Source organism: Perca flavescens, chromosome 15 (assembly GCF_004354835.1).
Source record: "Perca flavescens isolate YP-PL-M2 chromosome 15, PFLA_1.0, whole genome shotgun sequence".
NCBI lineage: Eukaryota > Metazoa > Chordata > Actinopteri > Perciformes > Percidae > Perca > Perca flavescens.
In genome coordinates, this window is record NC_041345.1 from 34,430,333 (window position 1) to 34,445,191 (window position 14,859).

The window sequence follows — 14,859 nt, forward strand, 5'->3', positions numbered from 1 at the left end:
AGGTGTCAAAACCTAGTATTTTTACAAATAAAACCCGACGCCTAAAGGGTTAAACATGTCCACAAAAAGTATAAAAAAAGAGAAAACCTATGGTCGCGCATGACATGCATGACAGGAAGTTGACAGCTGTCAAAAGTAGCTAGAAGCTAGCGAACAGAGCGGTTACACGCTGTTAAACATTAACATGGCTGAGGGGAAACGAGCCAAGACCTACCATTTTCACCCTGAATGGGAGGAAGATTCTTTTTTTGTTTATTCTCATTCAAAGCCTGTTTGTTTGATCTGCAATGCAACGGTGGCGTTGGCAAAGAAAGGGAATCTGGAGCGGCATTTTAAAACAGTACACGGGAGCTACGAGAGGGATTTCCTCTGCCCTCTGCCCCTCCCCTCCCGAGGGCAGCGCATGCATACACAAACAACATGGCAGAAACAGCCAGCTCCTTCCAAAGAAATGCTCTTTGACTTCAGTCGTGTGGAGTTGGTTTGGATTTACGGCATCTGATGAGGAACAGAAAACACCTTGATTCAAACTATGTCTTAAGGCTGTTGTTGTTGCTGGTAGCAGTACGACAAATCTGTTTCAGCATTTAAAGTGAAGACATGCGGCTGAGTGGGAGAAGTGTTGCCTTCTTCGAAAAGAAAACCACTCTTGTGGCGTTAGCGCTAGCACCCCGTTTGCAAGAAAATACCTGGCCATTCCAGCAACTAGCGCCCCATCGGAGAGGGTCTTTAGTGTGGGTGGGGGTATTGTCACCTGTCACCGAGCTTGCCTCAAGCCTGCTGTTGTTGATAGGCTCATTTTCCTTGCAAAGAATGTTTAAAATACAATTAAATTTTTTTATGGCGAATGGTGTTACTGTTTACATGTTCAATTCAGCTAAGAGTTACCTCAGGATTTTTTGTTGTTTTATTAGCTCAATCCAAATACAGTATAAATAATTTGGATGTTTAACAATCTTTGTTGCACACTGCACAGTGAATTTTCAGTTAGAGAAAGGGTTTGCCTTTGCAATTTTGTTTATGTTGATGCACTTTAATTAAATGCAATAAATATATATTTTTAAAATATATTTACAGTTCGCAGTTATTTTATTTTAAATGGAAGGGGCGGAAAAAATCGAATCGTAAATCGAGTTTTTTATATAAAAAAAAAAACATCGCCCAGCTCTAGCGCCTGCTATGATGGGCTGCACCAGTGGGTTCATTGCACTGTGCAAAGAAAGTGAATCTTTCCTGGATATCCTGAATTATCATTGTATAATTTACCAGCAAGCACTGTGCGGAAAGATTTTAAATATAAAAGAAGTGATGGATATTGCGATGAAGATTGTGTGTTCAGTTCAGGCTAGGAGTCTGCAGAGAAGGCTTTTCCGTGCTCACTTGGAGGAGAATGAGGCTGAGCACACAGACCTGCTGCTTCACACGGATGTTAGGTGGTTAAGCAGAGGTACATTTTTGTCCAGATTCACGGAGCTATTACCTGAAATCAAGGACTTCCTGAAGCTTTCAAAACGTGGATTACCATCCAAAGCTAGAGGACCACCAGTGGATTTTAGATTTATATTTCCTCACTGTTCTCACTGGCGAGCTCAATGAATTGAATTTAGAGCTGCATGGTAAGGGTAAAGATGTAGTCAACATGATGAGTTCAGTGAACACGTTTAAAAGCAAGCTACAGCTGATGTCAAGCAGGCTGCAGCGTGGTAACCTGCCCAACTTCCATCACATGCACGCACAACTACAACGTCACGGTAAAGTTGTGACACAGCTTGACAGTGCACGTTATGAGGAGCATGTTCAGAGCATCTCGTCAGAGTTTGAGAGGCGTTTTACTGACTTTGTATCCATCGAGCCTGTAGCCAGCTATGTGTTATCCATTTGGTGCAAGTATTGATGTTGGTGACATTGCCGCCAAAGTCAAATCACTTTTCGACTTGGAAAGCTTCGCTCTTGAGGATGACTTTGCAAAATGACATTGAGATCAAAGCCAGATCACATCCGCTCAACCTGGAGAGCATGTAGTGTTCTGGAAACTACAGAAGTATCCCAATCTCAGAAGATGTGCCTTGAAACTGACAGCTCTTTTTGGATCAACTTATTTGTGCGAGTCTGCTTTCTCGCACATGAAAATCATCAAGTCCAAGTTCAGATCAACAATGACTGATGACCACCTTGCAGCCTGCCTACGCCTTGCAACCAGCTCCTACACTCCTGACTAGGAGAAGCTAGCCTCCTCCTCCCAGTGCCAGGTCTCCCACTAAGGTAGAAAGTGATTGTCTTTTTTCAAACTCAGAGATCTACCTGTTTTGTATCTAGTTTATTTTTCTGTTTGGTTCATATTAAGGTCAGTTATGACTATTGCTCATCATGCAGATTGGTGTGTGTGTGTGTGTGTGTGTGTGTGTGTGTGTGTGTGTGTGTGTGTGTGTGTGTGTGTGTGAGTGTGTGTGTGAGAGAGAAAGAGAGAGAGAGGAGCAGAGAGAGCGGGTTTGTGCTACAGAGCATTATGCAAACTGCCAACTGTGTGAGAGGAATTTGTCTCTGGGTGTGTTTGAGAGAGGGAGGGTTTGTGTTGTGATGTCTAGTAGTTGTGTGACAACAAGAAAAAGTGTTGTGAGGTTAGTTTGGCATGCTGGAAACGATGTGTGTGGGTTTTGCGATGTTGACACTGGACTGGTAGATCTCGGGAGGTTGGCTACTTGAAAAGTAGATCTTGGGTCAAAAAAGGTTGGGCACCCCTGGTGTAGATTGTCAAAAAGACATTGGATCATTGATGTTTGTTTGACTGCCGATGTTAGCTACCAGAGCTAATGTTAGCGCACTGCAATCATGTCCGATGGCAGACAGAATTGCAAAATAAAAAGCAATCTAACAGCACATTATACAATGTTAAAGGAGAATTCCGGCCAATTTTTACGTTAATCTTGATTGCTATAGCTACGCGAGTACTTTCGATAGAAAAAACCCCGACCCAAATCAGTGCAGGTAACACAGAGAAGCTGCAGCTACGTACTACAAGTGTCCCCTGAGCTAAAACGGCAGTGCTCGGGGCAAGTTTTAGAGTGCCTTTGTGCCTCTTAACAGACACAAAATGCAATTAATATGTCTGTGCCGCATGAACAGGGCCCTTACGTGTCAACAAGATGCGTTTTCAACTCAGACATTGTTTAAATTCACCTACCCTGGGTCCCTGTCAGCTTGCCCTGCTAGCTGATAGGAGTTAGCTGCTAGCTGCCGTCCGGTGAGTGTATTCAGACAGGCTTCTGTGATAATCATCCCAATAACAATCCACGGAGCGGTGGTGGTGTGGCTATGTCCTCCAGAGGACAGGTCATGTCACGTCTTGAAGTGTATTCCCCCCTAAAAAAAACAGTAGTGCGGTAGTAGCTGTTAGCTGCTAGCTGCCCTCCGGTGAGTGTGTACAGCCAGATAGCTGTTAGCCGTTAGCTGCTAGCTGCCGTCCGGTGAGTGTATTCAGCCAGGCATCTGTGATAATCATCCCAATAAAAATCCATACTGGAACCATACTCCTGGATAGGGGTTGGACTCTTTTCTTCTCCGGAGTTGCCCAGGGTGTGAGGCGCCGGGCGGGTGTGGGGATACTCACAAGCCCCGGCTGGCGCCGCTGTGTTGGAGTTTACCCGGTGGGCGAGAGGGTCGCCTCCCCACGCCTGCGGGTTGTGGGGGGAAAACTCTGACTGTTGTTTGTGCGTATGCACCAAACAGGAGTTCGGAGTATTCGGCCTTCTTGGAGACCTTGACTGGAGTCCTGCATGGGGCTCCAGTGGGGACTCCATTGTTCTGCTGGGGACTTCAACGCACACGCGTGGGCAATGATGGAGACACCTGGAGGCGTGATTGGGAGGAACGGCCTCCCTGATCTAAACCAGAGTGGTTGTTTGTTGTTGGACTTCTGTGCTAGTCATGGATTGTCTATAACGAACACCATGTTCGAACATAGGGATGCTCATAAGTGTACGTGGTACCAGAGCACCCTAGGCCGAAGGTCAATGATCGATTTCATAATCGTTTCATCTGATCTGAGGCCGTATGTTTTGGACACTTTCGGGTGAAGAGAGGGGCAGAGCTGTCAACCGATCACCATCTGGTGGTGAGTTGGGTCAGAGGGTGGGGGAAGACTCTGGACAGACCTGGTAAGCCCAAACGTGTAGTGCGGGTAAATTGGGAACGTCTGGAGGAGGCCCCTGTCCAACAGACTTTCAACTCACACCTCCGGCGGAGCTTTTCGTGTATCCCTGTGGAAGCTGGGGGCATTGAACCCGAGTGGACAATGTTCAAAGTTTCCATTGCTGAAGCTGCGGCGAGGAGCTGTGGTCTTAGGGTCTTAGGTGCCTCAAGGGGCGGTAACCCACGAACACCGTGGTGGACACCGGTGGTCAGGGAAGCCGTCCGACTGAAGAAGGAGTCTTTCCGGGATATGTTATCCCGGAGGACTCCGGAGGCCGTTGCAGGGTACCGAAGGGCCCGAAGGGCTGCAGCCTATGCCGTGAAAGAGGCAAAGCAGCGGGTGTGGGAGAAGTTTGGAGAAGACATGGAGAAGGAATTTCGGTCGGCACCAAAGTGCTTCTGGAAAACTGTTCGCCACCTCAGGAGGGGGAAGCGGGGAACCATCCAAGCTGTGTACAGTAAGGATGGGACACTGTTGACCTCAACTGAGGAGGTAATAGGGCGGTGGAAGGAGCACTTTGAGGAACTCCTGAATCCGACTAATACGCCCTCTATGTTAGAGGCAGAGCTGGAGGATAATGGGGGATTGTCGTCGATTTCCCAGGCGGAAGTCACTGATGTAGTCAAACAACTACACAGTGGCACTGGCACACAGGCTCTGGGTGTGGAGGGGCTGTCCTGGTTGACACGCCTCTTCAACATTGCGTGGAAGTCTGGGACGGTGCCAAAGGAGTGGCAGACTGGGGTGGTGGTTCCCCTTTTTAAAAAGGGGGACCAGAGGGTGTGTGCCAATTATAGGGGTATCACACTTCTCAGCCTCCCTGGTAAAGTCTACTCCAAAGTGCTGGAAAGGAGGGTTCGGCCGATAGTCGAACCTCGGGTTGAGGAGGAACAATGCGGATTCCGTCCTGGTCGTGGAACAACGGACCAGCTCTTCACTCTCGCAAGGATCCTGGAGGGAGCCTGGGAGTATGCCCAACCGGTCTACATGTGTTTTGTGGATTTGGAGAAGGCGTATGACCGGGTCCCCGGGAGATACTGTGGGAGGTGCTGCGGGAGTATGGGGTGAGGGGTCTCTACTCAGGGCCATCCAATCTCTGTATGACCAAAGTGAGAGCTGTGTCCGGGTTCTCGGTAGTAAGTCGGACTCGTTTCAGGTGAGGGTTGGCCTCCGCCAGGGCTGCGCTTTGTCACCAATCCTGTTTGTAATATTTATGGACAGGATATCGAGGCATAGTCGGGGTGGGGAGGGGTTGCAGTTTGGTGGGCTGGGGATCTCATCGCTGCTCTTTGCAGATGATGTGGTCCTGATGGCATCATCGGCCTGCGACCTTCAGCACTCACAACCGCAACCGAGTGTGAAGCGGTTGGGATGAGGATCAGCACCTCTAAATCTGAGGCCATGGTTCTCAGCAGGAAACCGATGGAATGCCTTCTCCAGGTAGGGAATGAGTCCTTACCCCAAGTGAAGGAGTTCAAGTACCTTGGGGTTTTGTTCCCGAGTGAGGGGACAATGGAGCGGGAGATTGGTCGGAGAATCGGCGCAGCGGTTGCGGTATTGCATTCAATCTATCGCACCGTTGTGACGAAAAGAGAGCTTGGCCAGAAGGCCAAGCTCTCGATCTACCGGTCAGTTTTCGTTCCTACCCTCACCTATGGTCATGAAGGCTGGGTCATGACCGAAAGAACGAGATCCAGGGTACAAGCGGCTGAAATGGGTTTCCTCAGGAGGGTGGCTGGCGTCTCCCTTAGAGATAGGGTGAGAAGCTCAGTCATCCGTGAGGAGCTCGGAGTAGAGCCGCTGCTCCTTTGCGTCGAAAGGAGCCAGTTGAGGTGGTTCGGGCATCTGGTAAGGATGCCCCCTGGGCGCCTCCCTAGGGAGGTGTTCCAGGCACGTCCAGCTGGGAGGAGGCCTCGGGGAAGACCCAGGACTAGGTGGAGGGATTATATCTCCAACCTGGCCTGGGAACGCCTTTGCCCATAGCTGGAGCAGTGGTTTATGGACATAAGGGCATGTCCACCGTGTGGTGGGCCTGCACACCACATCTCTGGGGCCCACTGCTGCTCCTGGACTTCCTGACTGGCAGGCCTCAGTCTGTCAGGATTGGTAATAGGACATCAGCCAGTATCACCACAAACATTGGCACTCCACAGGGCTGTGTACTCAGCCCCATCCTCTACACCCTGTTCACCTACGAATGTGTCGCCTCCTACAAGGACTGTATTTTCTGAGGAGGCTTAGGAGGTTTGGCATGTCGCCTAAGATCCTCAACAACTTCTACAGCTGCGTTATTGAGAGTGTACTGACCAATTGCATTACTGTGTGGTACGGCAGCACTACTGTCATGGACCGCCAACGCCTGCAGAGAGTGGTGAAGACTACACAGAAGACCACCAGGACTCCACTGCCCTCTCTACAGAACATCTACCATTGCAGAGTCCCCAGGAGAGCTGCTTCCATCCTCAAAGACCCCTCCCACCCCCAGCACGGACTGTTTACACTTCTACACTCAGGGCGGAGGTATAGAAGTGTGAAATGCAGGACCTCAAGATTAAAAAACTCTTTTTTTCCCCTCTGCCATCAGACTCCTAAACAGCCAATAGGAGCTTGCAACCAGGGACATAACTGTTTAATTTTATTGCCTTATTTAGAATTGCAATACCTCACTTTTTATTGCTTTTATTAAGAACATGCTTTCTGTCTGTGCATATGACAATAAACTCTTTGAACTTTGAACTTGAACTCGAAGATCCCCTGCAGTTTAGCCTGGGACTGCGAGGTACCCAGTTACCATGTGTGGCTGCGAGGAAGCACTGCAAAAGTGTTGGTGGTGGAGAGGCTGTGTTCTGGTGGAGGAGACTTATGCACTCGTCTCCTAGCCAGTGGCAGTTGCTAAAAAGCAGGAAGTTGCAAGCAGAAAGCAGCATGCACTAACTACAAGCACCTCCACACTACTGCACTAGACGCTTCACACACACACTCTGTGTACACACACACACACACACACACAATAGCACACAATAACACACGCTAACATGTAAACAAGGAGACAATAAACACACACACTAACACACAATGAGACAATACACACACACACACACACACTAACACACAAACAATTTGACAATACACACTAACACACACATTAACACATTAACAATGTATCTATTCTTTGTAAATAAATTAAATGAATGTTCAGTCTTCTGTGGAAACATTTGATCTCTCTCAATCTGTAGGTCCAGCCGAGCTGTTTTATCTTTTTAATGTGTTTCTGTTGTTGAACAGGTACGTTTTTACATTCATCTACACGTTTGAAGCAATGATCAAAGTTCTGTCGAGAGGATTCTGTGTCGGTGGTTTCACCTTCCTCAAAGACCCCTGGAACTGGCTGGACTTCATGGTCATCAGCATGGCGTAAAACTCACAACACACCCAACATACACAACAATGCACATACTTTAATTATTGTATTAGTACTGTAACATATGTAACTCATTTTCTTTAATATTCACTTCTTAATCTGGAAGTTCTCTGTTTATTTCTGGTTTATTTTTTGTGTCACATGACCATGATGATGACGATGATGATGTTTTTGGTGTGTCTCTGTTTCAGATACCTGACAGAGTTTATAGATTTGGGAAATGTTTCTGTGCTGAGGACGTTCAGAGTTCTTCGAGCTCTAAAGACCATCACAGTCATCCCTGGTCAGTTTGTGTGTGTGTGCGTGTGCGTGTGCACGTGCATGCAGCAAGAGTCAAGTTAGGTTTAGACACCAAAACATCTAGTTAAGGTGGTTTTGATTAAAACACTCCCGGGACATAAACACCTTTTTCCTGGATGAAAGCCATGTATACGAATGGTTCATGAAAACAGACTGTAATGTGCCCCCCCCTCCCAAGGTCTGAAGACGATTGTTGGAGCTCTGATCCAATCAGTGAAGAAGCTGGCTGACGTCATGATTCTGACCGTGTTCTGCCTCTGCGTCTTCGCTCTGATTGGTCTGCAGCTCTTCATGGGAAACCTGCGGCAAAAATGTGTCCTGATACCACCACTGTTTCGTAGCAACCACACGTCTGGCATTGACCTCAACACCGGTTACCATGGCAATGACACACCACGGCAACAGGACAGGAAGCGGTGACTTTGATTACAACGAGTACATCAACAACCCAGGTATGAAGATGTTCACTGTTTGTTAATTCATTTAAATTTAATTTATAGTATCAAATTGTAACAAGAGTTACCTCAAGACAGTTTACAGATATAGTAGGTCTAGACCACACTCTATAATTTACAAAGACCCAACAATTCCCCACGAGCAAGCCTTTGGTGCAACAGTGGCGAGGAACGAGGTACGATGATCAGTGGCAGTGACTAGAAATAATAGTTGTAGCAGTTCAGGGCGTTGTGGGGCATAGCGTAGCGTAGCAGGGTATAGCAGGGTATAGCGGGGCAGCAGGGCATAGTGGGACGTAGCAGAGCATAATGGGTCATAGTGGGACATAGCAGGGCGTTATGGGTCATAGTGGGACATAGCAGGGCGTTATGGGTCATAGTGGGACATAGCAGGGCGTTATGGGTCATAGTGGGACATAGCAGGGCGTTATGGGTCATAGTGGGACATAGCAGAGCGTTATGGGTCATAGTGGGACATAGCAGGGCATTATGGGTCATAGTGGGACATAGCAGGGCGTTGCGGAGAATAGCAGGGCAAAACGGGGCCTAGCGGGGTGTAGCGGGCATAGCGTAGCGGGGCATAGTGGGACGTAGGAGGGCATTGTGTAGAATAGCGTGGCCTTGCCTTCACATCAGATTTAACTAAATACTTGTGATTGGTCCCTGTATCTAGAATACTGATTCGTTCCTGAATAAACCCAAGTTACCAAACTCAATCTGTGTACTTCAAGCTCTGATGAAGCCTCTGTGCCCAAACACGTTGTGATGTGGCAAATCAAGTGAAATGTGACTAATACCTCCGTCTGTCTGTCTGTCTGTAGATAACTTCTACTTCCTGCCTGGTCAACTTGATGCTCTGCTGTGTGGGAACAGCTCGGATGCCGGGTATGTTCACAACACTTCCACTTGTAAGAAAACCAAAATTATAATGACTATGATTAAACTCTAATTAATACTGATGATATGATGTGTTCAGGGTCTGTCCGGAGGGTTATGTCTGTCTGAAGGCGGGGAGAAACCCAAACTACGGCTACACCAGCTACGACTCGTTTGGTTGGGCGTTTCTGTCTCTATTTAGACTGATGACCCAGGACTTCTGGGAAAACCTCTTCCAGCTGGTCAGTAACACATTTGGCCTCACTGCTCTCTGACTTGGGTCATTTATCAGTGTTTCAGATTAACCTTTTCAGTCAACATTCTTCCTCCATCAGCTGTTTCTTAGAAAGTTAATAGCTATGTTTTGTTGTTGGAATAAGTTTGTCTCTAAGTAACAGGGTTAGTGGGAGGGGCCAGCTTCATACAGTTTATCTATTCTGTCAAATGCAGCACTCAGATCAAGGAGCAGTAACAGGGAAGTTTGCCCAGAGTGTACTGTTAGCAATAGGTCGTTTGTCACTCTGGTCAGAGCTGTTTCGGTAGAATGACAGGAACGGAAACCGGACTAAAATTTCTCAAATAGACTATTCTGGGATAGATGGGTTGTGAGTTGGTCAGCAACAGCTCTTGCGAGTATTTTTGACATAAATGGGAGATTTGATATTGGTGTGTAGTTCTGCAAGAATTGTGAATCCATGAATCCATGCTTTTTTAGTAGTGGTTTAATAATTGCTTTTTTAAAGGCAGATGAAATTGAACCCACTGATAATGACCTATTTACAATGGGAAGACAGGAACTGAGAAAAACAGGTAGTAATTATTTAAATAGACTGGTTGGAATTGGGTCTAATGAACATGTGGTGGATTTAACCCTCATGCCCTCCTCAAAAAAAAATAACACTGGATACCTTCGTGGCAAAAATGTACACGCACACAAAAACTGCTATTACATCATCATATATCAATATTTCTTTTTGCTTTTTTCATAAATCAATTAAACAACTTCTACCTTGCTCAAAACTACCAAACATTCAATCATTGTCAGGAATTTAACCCTTTAAATGCCAGTTTATTTATTTGAAGTATTTCATTATTTATTACAAAAAAACACAAAAAATGATTTTTTTTCCATATAAAGAATAATATGTAGATGGGGCTTTGGTGGTAATTAGAGGCTTGGATATGTCAAAGATGAGCAAGAAAATTAATTTGATTGCATTAGCATTTTTTACATAGTGCCAGATACTCCCTTTGGACACCTTTGAGGCAAAAATGTACATGTCCAAAAAACTGTTATTAAACCGGCTAGGTTGTACACGACCGCACACGGCACCTCCGATTAATATTTAGATAATTTCATAACAGTTTAATGTAGCTGCTTACCGTTTGTTCTGCTACAAGCTAAGAAGCTAGGCATCACGAACATGTCTTTGGTGTCTTCGTAGCCTTTACAGAAGGTTTTATATCCAGTCTGGAAGTTGTGCCTCTTTACGGAGTTGTTCAGCAATAAATCCACACTCTTACATCCAAGATTTATCCACTTGATGTCCATAATTTATCTCGTTTTCGTTCATTTCTGGTGCTAGCTTCTAGCCGACTTCAACTGCTAATAGCTAAGAAGCTAACGATCACAGGGATGTCTTTTTTGTCTTTGTAGCCTTCACAGAAGGTTTTCTATCCAGCCTGGAACGCGTGCGTCTTTTTGGAGGTGTTAAGCAATAAATCCAAACACTTACATCCAAGATTTATCCACTCGATGTCCATAATTTATCACGTTTTCGGTCATTTCTTCAGCTGGGTCTCTGTTACAGGGTGCTGCCATCTAGTATAAATCTCCCATGATGCTTTGCAAGTGTGTTTACGTTTTTCATCAATGGGAATGCACGTCCGTCACACAAAGTGGAAAGGTGAGTTCCCTGACCGCAGGAAATCCGAAAATCAAGCGAGAACAAACAGTAAAGTGAAAAAGAGAGATAATGGCGTCACTGTTTAGATATTTGGGATACATTTGGGCCTTTTTTTGAAGAAATGTAAATAGTTCTTGTTCAAATTCTTGTGTACCATTTATCTGTGTGTGATATCAATACATTTGACATTATTATTTTGATTATTGGCAAAAGCGTCTGGACTTTTTTGGAAAAAATTTATATATTTTGTCAACTTTATAAGTTATAATGTTTATTTCTTCACAGTTTGACACCCAAGACATATGGGAACTGCTTTAGACAGGAGATTGGCTTAGCCTTTATTGTTCTGTGTGTGATATCAATAAATATCTGTGAGATTCATTTTCTGTTTTATTTATTTATTTGTTTTTAAGGTCATACAACTTTTTTTTACATTCAATTGACCTCACTGCAGCACAAATATTCTAAAGGCCCAGTTTTTCCTGTAAAAAATGATGTACATTGATTGACTGTGAACAACAGGGTTGATGTTTTACAAGCTTTTTTAGAAAATAAAACCAGACAGAAAAGTAATTGTAAAAATGGCCTCAGGTTCCTGAGGGTTAAATCATCATATATCAATATTTCTTTCTGCTTTTTTTTTTTTAATAATTCACTTAAACAACTTCTAACTTGCTCAAAACTACTAAACAGTATTACAGTTTTTTAGGATTTTAACCCTTTATAAGCAATTATTATTTATGAAAAACCCAACAGAACATTAATTATTTTCCATAAAATAAATCGTAGGGGAATGGGGCTTTGGTGGTGATTACAGTCTTGGATATGTCAAAGATTATGAATAAAATTAATTTGATTACATTAGTAATTTTTATGTAGTTCCAGATACTCCCTCTGGACACCTTCGTGGACAAAAATGCCTCATTGACTTCCATTATAACCACACATTTTTATCTTACTGACTTTACAGTATAAAACCATGCATTCTGTAATGTCAGCATTTCATTTTGAACAAAAGTGGTCATATTTTATGGAGTTATATTCCTATCTTTATTCAAGAGCGCATTCTTTCAATTTGAGAGCATTTCTCACTGATATTACGTTCAGATTTTGTAATAATTTCCCTCAAAACCTTGCTCTCACACTCAAATGGTCATGCTCGTGCTTGGATTTGCTCTGCTTGTGCTCAAACTTTGTGCTCGGACTCAGATATGTTGTTCTGTGGACAGATTTCCTGCTCTCAGCTTTGAACCTTCTCCTCGCACTCAGCCTGATTCTGCGCGCTTGCAAATCTGCTGCTCTCGGATCTCTCCTGCGTGCTTGGATTTTTCTGTGTTACAACACTATCAAAATTCCACAACCAATAGAATGCCAGGTGTAGTGTTGACCAATCAAATGATCCCTGCCCCATTGAGGGTGCGTTCGTTTTATATGAGAACATCCGTTGCGGCCGGCTCCTCTGTAACCATGGGTCTGTAACCCAAGTTTATTTAACCCCGCCGTCCATCGCTTTATTATTAGTATATGTCAATAATGTGCACAGAATGGTCGACGCTCTTTCACCTGCACCCATCAGGAAACGGGAGAAAGCTTTGAAGTGGGACATATCAAGTTACGTAGCTACACAACTATGAGGGTGAGTAACATAAATTAAGCACATAGCATATGGCGCTAGCCTAGCTTGATGTCTTTAAACAAATAGCTTTTCTTTAAATCAGTAGTTTAGCTAGCTAGATAGATTGAACGACATATGACGGACAGTATGTGTGTATTTACAACTGGTATTTAATGACACCACTTTGTAATTTGTCCTCGTTTGGTTAACCATGTTCCTGGGGATTTGGCTAATTTCAGACATGTTAGAGGCAATTGTAAAACCTAAACTGTAATATAACTGAAAAACAAAAGAAACTGGATTGTTTGTATCAGTTTTTACATCACTGTTGCATGTTTTTCAGATGTTCTAAATTCTTATAACATTATTTTAACAATAACATTCATATATATATATATGTTATTGTTAAAATAATGTTATAAGAATATATATATATATATATAGAAAGTTGTAAGTACAATTCCACTCCTATAATAAAACACTATTTAAAATAGCAGTTATTTATTTTTACCCTTATGAAATCAATACAAAGCAAATTGAACAGAAAAAAAACAAGTATTTAGTTTCAGTTTCCCTTCTTCCAGGTGGGGCTGAAGTACCCCTGTTGAGCTGCACCGTGTGCATGGACCAGTGTTGTACAACCACACTACTGTGTTGTTCCAGTCAGTACATTACTCCAAACGCAAAATCCCATTGGTTCCCCCTGTACTCACCTGTGTGCAGAAGGCAGACATTAGTGGCACAAACCAAGTACGTTGGCAAGTCTGATAATAATTTAATTGTAAAATCATGTTACATACACTTATCATTTCTTTCTTGCTTAAATTCACAGGGTGCACAACAAGGCCCAGGAGAGACAATTACTGTGATGTCCACAAATCCAAAGCAGAGAAGAGAAGGTAAGGTAAGATAGTAATGATGTTAAAGAAAGCTATGTACTCCTAATACCTTATGTGTTGATGTCTATGAATTGGTTTTAAATAGGAGCACACTATACAAAGACAACAGTGGAGAGTTGCTGGATCGGTCTGTCCTCAAAGTGCCAGAGATCTACAAGGACTTCACCCGTTTCTGCACCATCACCTGCATAATCCAAGTGATAAAAGAGAGAAGAAATTATTTTGTTCTCTGCTTACATGAATAGGTGCCTGTAATGTCTGCACACAAATAGGTTTTTCATTTTCTGTAATCTAAATCTAAAAACAGTATAATTAAATTTACCAAAGTGGACACTTGCAGGTTGTTCAACAGCTTTAATTTACCTTGTCAAAACAATAAGTAATTCATAACCAACTGCACAATATTTGACACAAAACCTAAAAAGCGTATGGTTCATACTCCTGTGAAGCAGTACACTTTGCCTGTAGGATTTACTGTAGCAGGAACATTGATATTGGCAAACTGATGACCCAGGTACTGTGACGAGGGAGCGAGGAATTCGGACCCAAATGCAGAGAGGAGGCAGGCAGGCAGGAGGCGGTCAAACTGAGGTATTTAATATAACAAAGGGCGGCAGTACAACGACTGGAAACATACAAAATCGAACACTGACGGCAGGAGCAAATAGAACAGACAAAGGAACAAACACCAGACATGGGCAAGCACACAAGACGATCTGACAAGAGACAAGGGGAACACAGAGGCTAAATACATGAGGTGACAGGCAAATCATAAACAGGTGAGACAACAGGTGAAGCACATCAGGGCGGGGCAAGACAATCAACAAAGGTGGGAACAGAAAGCAAAGCTAGACATGACAAGACAGAAGACCAGACTATCAAAATAAAACAGGAAGCAGAACATAAACCGGGAAACATGAAATCAACTAAACACAGAAACTTGACAACACTAAACACAAGGGAGAACAACAAGAACAGGAAACATACAGAAAACTACGAAGCAACAGAAACGGCACAAAACACAAGGCAAAATACAGAAACCACAACAGGTACAGGTGAGTTTGTGAGCAGGGTTATGATATGAACTAAAATAAAGATAAGATAAGCCTAGTGTTCACAAGAGGGATAATTCAGGTATTGCAACACAAGTTATAGAATAATTGAATTAAATAGGAGGTATATATAACTAGTAGAAAA

At 43.9% G+C, this 14,859-nt stretch overlaps 1 protein-coding gene across 1 annotated transcript in view; it reads left to right on the plus strand.

The window, feature by feature from the left end:
- The window catches only part of scn4ab (sodium channel, voltage-gated, type IV, alpha, b), a 94,128-nt gene that overhangs the window by 40,501 nt on the left and 38,768 nt on the right, over positions 1 to 14,859 (plus strand). The window contains 6 exon segments of the mRNA XM_028599566.1: positions 7,475 to 7,603; positions 7,802 to 7,893; positions 8,089 to 8,302; positions 8,304 to 8,362; positions 9,187 to 9,250; positions 9,342 to 9,483. Of these exon segments, the coding sequence (XP_028455367.1) occupies positions 7,475 to 7,603; positions 7,802 to 7,893; positions 8,089 to 8,302; positions 8,304 to 8,362; positions 9,187 to 9,250; positions 9,342 to 9,483 (700 nt within the window).